The sequence below is a fragment of the Cynocephalus volans genome, chromosome 4 (assembly GCF_027409185.1).
Source record: "Cynocephalus volans isolate mCynVol1 chromosome 4, mCynVol1.pri, whole genome shotgun sequence".
NCBI lineage: Eukaryota > Metazoa > Chordata > Mammalia > Dermoptera > Cynocephalidae > Cynocephalus > Cynocephalus volans.
Window position 1 is genome coordinate 160,398,164 of NC_084463.1, and position 7,406 is coordinate 160,405,569.

The following is a 7,406-nucleotide window of genomic DNA, read 5'->3' on the forward strand; positions in this document are numbered from 1 at the left end:
GTGTCCAGACAGGTGCAGGCGCGGCGGGGCCGGATCCTCTGCGTCACCGAGCCCATCTCCTGGGGGATGGGGCGGGCTGTGATTCCTTGACCGACTTTTGTGAGCTCCCACCCTCCGGAGCGAAGATCATGGCCCCTCCTCAGGGCTCTCGGGCCCCGCTGGAATTCGGGGGGCCCCTGGGTAATGGGGCAGAGAGGGGGGACCTGGGGGCTGAGGCTGAGTGAGGGAGAGCTGGCGGGAGTGAGCTACAAGCGGAGAGAGGGGCAGGATCTGAGATGGAAGGCTTTGGGGGGTATCTGGAGGCAGAATGATCTGGGGGTTCGCAGGGGGGAGTGTCTGGAGAGGGAGAACTGAGGAGGGGCCAGTTCTGGGGCCTGCAGAGCTGGTGATTTGTGGAATGGAGGACTGGGAGTTGGGGGAGCAGGAGGGGGGTCTTAGAGGGGCCGGGGGAAGAGAACCAAGATGGAAGGCAGGGAAGGGGACTGAGAGGCAGCGGGGAGCTTGGGGGCTGAAGGCTGAGAACAGGATACCGAGGCGGGAGGGGGGAATGCTAAGGGGGCCCGGGAGACGACAGGGCGCCTGTGGGGTCAGGGCAGGGCAGGGCTGGGGGGTGGACGCCCGACGCGATGACCTCCTCCCCAGGAGCTGCGGCGCTGCTGCTGCTGCTGCCTGCCACCATGTTCCACCTGCTCCTGGTGGCCCGCTCAGGCCCGGCGCGCCTCCTGGGCCCACCGCCCTACCTGCCGGGGCCGGAGGCGCTGTGGAGCTCGCGGGCGCTGCTGCTGTGGCTCGCCTGGCTCGGCCTGCAGGCGGCGCTCTACCTGCTGCCGGCGCGCAAGGTGTGGGCTCCGCTCGCCGGCGCGCGGGGGAGGCGGGCGGGGACTCCGCGAGGGAGACGGCACCCCCCGCCCTTATCAGAGCTCCCTTGTACCCGCAGGTGGCCGAGGGGCAGGAATTGAAGGACAAGAGCCGCCTGCGCTACCCCATTAACGGTGCCTGGGGGACGGGCCCTTGCACTGGATTTGCGCGGATGGGGTGGAGCTCCAGGTCTAGCGGGGAGGTCCAGGGAGATTAGCCCCGACCCCAACCCGGCTCCCTTTCGTGCCTCCTTGATGCCCAGGACAGACGCGAGGGGATCTCTCCACGCTCCTTGTCCCCAAAACCCACCCCATTTGCTGCTACCCTATGCATGAGAACAGTGGCTGGGGTGACCCTCTGAAGGCTTGGGGCGAGGTCTGTGACCTCCCTGAACTTAGGGGAGTGTGTGCGTGTGTGTGTGTGTGTGTGTGTGTGTGTGCGCGTGCGTGCGTGTGTGTGTGTGTGCTGGGGGCAGGGGATGTCGGTGCCCAGGCTCACTGTGTGCTGCGATTCAGGTTTCCAGGCCCTGATGCTGACGGCCCTGTTGGTGGGGCTGGGGGTGTCAGCGGGGCTGCCCCTCGGGGCGCTCCCGGAAATGCTCCTGCCCTTGGCATTCGCAGCCACCCTCACCGCTTTCATCTTCAGCCTCTTTCTCTACATGAAGGCTCTGCTAGCCCCTGCCTCGGCTTTGGCACCCGGAGGGAACTCAGGTGAGAAGGGTCTCAGTGGTGGGGGGTGCGGGGGTGGAGGCAGATGGGGGCGCCTGCCTGCACCTTCACTTTCACCCTCCGTTATTCTCCAGGCAACCCCATTTACGACTTTTTCCTGGGACGGGAGCTCAACCCTCGCATTTGTTTCTTTGACTTCAAATATTTCTGCGAACTGCGGCCCGGCCTCATCGGCTGGGTATGCTGGGCCTGACTGAACTGGCCGTGGGTGGGATGGGTGAGCAGTGCTTGGGCAGGGCAGGGCCAAATTCGTGCAGACATGAATCATTAGTCATTCATTCATTCCACGAACATTTGCTGAGTCCACTATGTGCCCTAGGCACTGGGAAACAAAAGTGAAAAAAGTTACAGGAGAGAAAAAAATCTCTGGCACATAGACTTTACATTCTAGTGGGAAAAAGACAAAAAACAAACAAACAAAAAAAACCAGTAAAATATATATGGCATGTCAGGGGGTGACAAAGGCTATGGAGGGAGTTAGGAGATTGTGTGCAATTTTACGTACAGCGGTCAAGTGCAGAATCTATTTTGAGGATATTGATCACAGGCTGCTTGATGGTCATGGTTGTGCAGAATCTAGAATTGATCGCTGGGTTTAGCAACCAGTCACTGGTGGCCTTGACAACATTCTGACTGTGTTCATTGGTTGTAGTCACCTGTGCTGGACTGTGGTCAAGGTTACCCAAAGGGACTCTTGGGCAAGGTCTCTCGTGTCACCCTGGAAATGGATCTCATCCAGAGGCGGTAGTGTCAAGTGCCTACCATGGATCTGGATCCTGCCTGACCGCAGGCACGTCAGCCACTAAGGCTATTTCCTCATCTGTGAAATGGGATAAAATTAAAGCGTTCTCCCAAAATTATGTGAGGATTAAAAGTGATAACCTTAATGACAGCACCGAGCTCAGTGCTACTAAAGCGAGGGTGGCTCCCAGCTAACCACCACTGAGTACTTGCCATGTGCTAGGGGCACTCTGCTTAGCGCTTCACACACCACTGAGTCTTCAAACAGCTCCATGAGGCAGGTCTATGACTGTCTGCATTTCCACATGGGGGTGGGGAAAGTAGGCTTTAGAGAGGGTAAGCAACCTGCCCAAGGGGCAAAGCTGAGATTCAAACAAGCCAAGGTATGTTGTAACTCCGGAGACTGAGCTTCCAGCTGCTCCCAGTGCCGCTCTCCCCAAGGGCTCACTACAAGACAAGGTGAGAGTAAACTGGCTGGGAGCACCTCCAGAGGTGTTCCACCGTAGTCCCTGTGCCCCTGGGTATAGGGCCTGGACCCACTCCACAAGGGGCTGCAGTGAGTGACTGTGACAGCTGAGAGAAGAGCAGAGCCTGACACTGCTCCACCCAGGTGCTGCCACCTATGTGGAGATGACTGCCCTGTCCTCCCCCTCAGGTCCTCATCAACCTGGCCCTGCTGGTGCAGGAGGCGGAGCTGAGGGGGAGTCCCTCACTGGCCATGTGGCTGGTCAATGGTTTCCAGTTACTATATGTGGGTGATGCCCTCTGGCATGAGGTGAGGCTGGACTGGGTAGGGGAGGCAGGGGAGGGTGTCTGAGGCCCTCATGGGGACTAAGTCAGTGTCTGGGTCCTGTCCCTGCAGGAGGCTGTCCTCACCACCATGGACATCATTCACGACGGGTTTGGCTTCATGTTGGCTTTTGGGGACCTAGCCTGGGTACCCTTCACCTACAGCCTGCAGGCCCAGTTTCTTTTGTACCACCCACAGGCTTTGGGGTTGCCCATGGCCTCAGTCATCTGCCTCATCAATGGTCAGTCAGGGGCAGTAGGCTGGGCTCATTTCCCCTCCCTCTTTCGTTCGTTCATTTATTCAGCACCCACTAGGTAGGTGCCAAGTAAGCCTCAGGTGCTTTTCCATAGACAGGGGCTGGGTCCTGGGTGCCCAGGCAGAGTCTGGGCTGTGGACAAAGTTGGGTGGATGGTCAGGGTCAGGCAGCAGGCTTTAACCCTCATCTCTGACCACCTGCTTACACTTTCCCCACAGCTACTGGTTACTACATCTTCCGTGGTGCTAATTCCCAAAAAAACACATTCCGAAAGAATCCTTCTGACCCCAGAGTGGCTGGTGAGCTGGGTCTCTAGGGTGCTATGGGTATGGTGGGGCAGTTGGGCTTCCTGGGAGTTCCCCACCCCACTGCCTGTCTTTCCCCAGACCTTGAGACCATTGCTACAGCTACAGGACGGCAGCTGCTGGTGTCTGGGTGGTGGGGCATGGTCCGCCATCCCAACTACCTTGGAGACCTCATCATGGCTCTGGCCTGGTCCTTGCCCTGTGGTGAGTGGCTGGGGTGGGTATGGGTAGGGGCATGTGAGGGGCAGAGGTGGCAGGGTGACCACAGGATGCCCAGTCTGGGTGTGCCCCAGCAGAGGGAGCTAGAGATAGACCCAGTGTACAGCCGGGGCAGACCCCCATGCCAATCTAATACTGTGCCTTGCTGCATACTATTAGACCTTTCACTGCTGAGCCCTGATGCCCCCATGAGTCATTAGGTGTGGAAACTTCTGAACTGGGGGGCTGGCTGGGTAGTCACAGAGCTCCCCTCCCTGCAGGGGTGTCCCACCTGCTGCCCTACTTCTACCTTCTCTACTTCACTGCACTGCTGGTGCACCGTGAGGCCCGGGATGAGCGGCAGTGCCTGCAGAAGTATGGCCTGGCCTGGCACGAATACTGCCGGCGTGTACCTTACCGCATCGTGCCTTACATCTACTGAAGCAGTGCCACCCACCCCGGGTGGGTGCATGTGCCCACCCACCCACCAGCACATCCAGGACCAGGAGCCTGAACACACCCAGGACTCAAGGGCCTGCACCCTACCCAGCCCTGAGCTCTACAGGGCAGGGACAAACAGCCTTAGAAATGAGGTGGCTTGGAGCAAGGAGAAAGTGAAGCCAGTGCCCCAAATGGAGATGCTCTTCCTCCTTTGGATAAATGTCTGGAACCCTTGGTGTGCTTCTCTCCCATTCTGGGGCCAGGGTCAGCGCTGATCAGGGAGAGGCTGAGAGGTGGTTCGTGGGCCCACCGATCTGGGGACAGGTGGGACAAAAGCTGTCGCTCAGAAACGGGCACTGCCAACAGGGCAGATCAGTCACAGCTTTATTAATGACAAAGGTCCCCAGTTCAGCCAGGGAGCTCCTCAATGAGAATCCTTGAGGCAGGTGGCACAGGGCCTCCCCAAAGCCGCTCCAGCTCCCCAGTGAGGGCTGCCACCTCCTCGGCTGCCATGGCATGGGCTCTGTGGGCCCTGGCACAGTCTAGGGCTAGGGGCGTGAGGGCCGCCTCATTTTCGTTGGTCCAGGCCATCAGGAACTGGCACTTCTTCCGGGCCCGGTAGAAGCGATCTCGTTCTTCCCTGGCCACAGCCTCTTTCCGGGCCCGGCCCAGGGTCTGTGCCAGGTGCCCAAGTGCAGCCAGCGTGTAGCCTTTCTGGTTGGCAGGGCCCGAGCCCAGCAGGATACGGGCGGCCTCGTGCATAGCACCTCGTGTTCCCAGGGGCCCAGGCGGGTGCTCGCCGGCTTCCAGCACGTGGGCTGCTGCCTGCAGGGCTTCCTCCGCAGAGGCGAAGACTTGCTGGGCGCCCAGGGCTCCAGAGACGCCGAGGAGCGTGGCACAGAAGTCGGAGAGCAGTGCGTCGTCACCACCATGATACAGGGCGAGAGTGTGCGCGTAGGCGAACAGCACGTTGGGCAGCTGGAAGCGCACGAGCGGAGAGACCGGGCCGCGGCTCAGGCTGGCCAGCGCGGGGATGCGGGTGGGCACGGAAGGCGTGCAGGCCCCCGGGGCGTCTCCAAGAACTGGCTCAGCGGCCACGGGCTCCGCAGGAGCGGCATTCCTCACGGATTCCAGCGGGGTCCTCGCAGGGGCGGGCTCCAGCTCCGCAGCGTCATTGCCCGGAGCATCATCCAGCTCCTCCAGAAGCCGTGGTCCGGCCCCGTGGCCCCACCACCACGGCTGCCACGGGGGCAGCAGCCGCCCGGCCTCGCCGCGGCTCAGCAGCCGCTCGAAGGTCGCCTTCTCCGCCGGCGCCAGCCGCTCCCAGAGTCCTGAGAGGCCGCCGGGCGCCGGGCCAGGGCTGAGGCCTGCTTCCTCGGGCTGGTCCTCGGTCTCGCGTTGCTGACGCAGCCGGCGTAGGGCGCTGGCCAGGCGGCTGGGCGAGGCGCTGCGGCCGCGGAGCTCTCCCAGCACCTGTTCTCGGTAGAAGACTTCGGCGCAGGTGCCATGCGCCCGGTAACAGCGCAGCGAGCAGTAGGGCACGTTACAGCGCGGGCAGGTGTAGCGCGCTGGCTGGGCCTCCCGGGCCGGGCAGAAACCGCAGGGCCCGGCCGGCTCCATGGCAACTGGCGCCGCGTGCTACCCGCGAGCGCTTTCCTGCGGTAGCTGGGGAACTTCCGGCGCTCCGATGACTTCCGCCTGGAACCGATGGAATAGAAGTTTAGGCGAGGCAAAGCTGCCGAGGACTCTCGGCAACTTCCGCCCACACTAGGAAGCCCCACCCCTGGCTCGAGGCGCTTGGGCAAGCGCAGAAGCCAGTCGTGACGTCCAAGCCCCGCCCTGCGGTGACGCAGAGAGACCAGAAAAATGGGTCCGGCGAGCGCTCTGCTTGTCCCAGTTCGCCCCCTAGTGGTTGCGCCAAAACTTGCCCCCCCCCCCGCCCCGATTGCCTAAAGATGAAAAATTACCCTTTTAGCACTATAAACCGCTGCGGCAGAAATAATCTTGGCTAAGAACCTACTATGGGCCACTAACTGCCATGCATATGGGAGACGAGATGCACCCCCGTACTGGAGGAGCAGCCATTCTACTAAGTGACATAGACAAAGGGGTAGAGTGAAAGGCCAAGATGGGGGCACCTAAACTGGGTGTGTGTTGGCGGTATCTCCTCTCCAACAGGAAGCAAGATTTATCTGAGCTCCTGTATGATTTCTTCCTCCAAACCTGCCTCCTCCTTTCATTAAGTATTTTATTAAATATCACCATCGTTCATACAACTTAAGTGCAGACTCCATACTAGGTGCTAAGAACACAATGAGGATCAGAAAGAGATGGGGTCCCTATCCTAATGGAACTTCATTATGCGGTGGAGTGCGGGTGATGAGCCACAAACATCCATGCCAAGCACGGTCAAGTCTTGATCCAAGGCACCCTCGAAAGTAAGCCCTGGTTCTTTTTTTTTTAAAAGATGACTGGTAAGGGGATCTTAACCCTTGACTTGGTGTTGTCAGCAACATGCTCTCCCAAGTGAGCCACAGGACGGCCCTAAGGTTCTTTGGTCCTTCTCACCTCACATCCAATCCTAGGTACTGTCAGTTCTGCCACCAAAATAACTTGTTTTATCTTGATATGGATCATATACTTCCCTACCAAGATCTGGATGAACTTGAAGAACTTCTTTGCATCCCACTTCTACTGGTTGTCTAAGTTATCTGTCCCCTCACCTGGATGATAATTCCTTAACTGGTTTTCTAACTTTCTTGACAGCTCCAGAAAAATCAGCCAGAGAAGCTGGATCACAAGTCAAATCACATCAGTCTCTTGTTTAAAACCCCCACATGAACCTCCACTGCACTTGGACTCAAACCCAAATTTCTCTCCATAGCTGACAAGGCCCTGCAGGATCTGCCACCCACCCCCAGACATCACTTCTGCTCTCGCCTTTGCAGTTCTCTTGGCTGGAAACTTCTCCACGTCATCAATTGATTGGCTCAATTCAGGTCTCATACAGCTCATGCTCGGAGGCCTCCCCTGGGTATGCCCTTGAGAATGTCGGTCCACACCCTCCCCCATTTTCATTACAGAGCCTT

At 59.2% G+C, this 7,406-nt stretch overlaps 2 protein-coding genes across 2 annotated transcripts; one reads left to right on the plus strand and one right to left on the minus strand.

Moving 5' to 3' along the window:
• The first annotated feature begins 11 nt into the window (after window positions 1-11).
• On the plus strand, window positions 12-4,509 carry TM7SF2 (transmembrane 7 superfamily member 2). Its single transcript, XM_063094399.1, has 10 exons — window positions 12-180; window positions 643-839; window positions 938-992; window positions 1,374-1,568; window positions 1,661-1,764; window positions 2,983-3,102; window positions 3,190-3,358; window positions 3,592-3,672; window positions 3,760-3,882; window positions 4,158-4,509. Exons 1-10 carry the CDS (start codon window positions 129-131, stop codon window positions 4,316-4,318), a joined length of 1,257 nt encoding a protein of 418 aa, XP_062950469.1. The 5' UTR covers window positions 12-128; the 3' UTR covers window positions 4,319-4,509.
• A 175-nt stretch (window positions 4,510-4,684) lies between these two features.
• Window positions 4,685-6,061, minus strand: ZNHIT2 (zinc finger HIT-type containing 2). Its single transcript, XM_063095429.1, has one exon. The coding sequence runs from the start codon at window positions 5,935-5,937 to the stop codon at window positions 4,726-4,728; it is 1,212 nt and encodes a 403-aa protein (XP_062951499.1). The 5' UTR covers window positions 5,938-6,061; the 3' UTR covers window positions 4,685-4,725.
• Window positions 6,062-7,406: the final 1,345 nt, after the last annotated feature.

Excerpts from the sequence above, each read along its gene's own strand:
- TM7SF2 (XM_063094399.1), top strand. The coding sequence starts at position 129 with ATGGCCCCTCCTCAGGGCTCTCGGGCCCCGCTGGAATTCGGGGGGCCC. Across the intron at positions 1,765-2,982 it reads GGCCCGGCCTCATCGGCTGG|GTCCTCATCAACCTGGCCCT; the intron begins GTATGCTGGGCC and ends CCTCCCCCTCAG. Across the intron at positions 3,673-3,759 it reads TTCTGACCCCAGAGTGGCTG|ACCTTGAGACCATTGCTACA; the intron begins GTGAGCTGGGTC and ends GTCTTTCCCCAG.
- ZNHIT2 (XM_063095429.1), bottom strand. The coding sequence starts at position 5,937 with ATGGAGCCGGCCGGGCCCTGCGGTTTCTGCCCGGCCCGGGAGGCCCAG.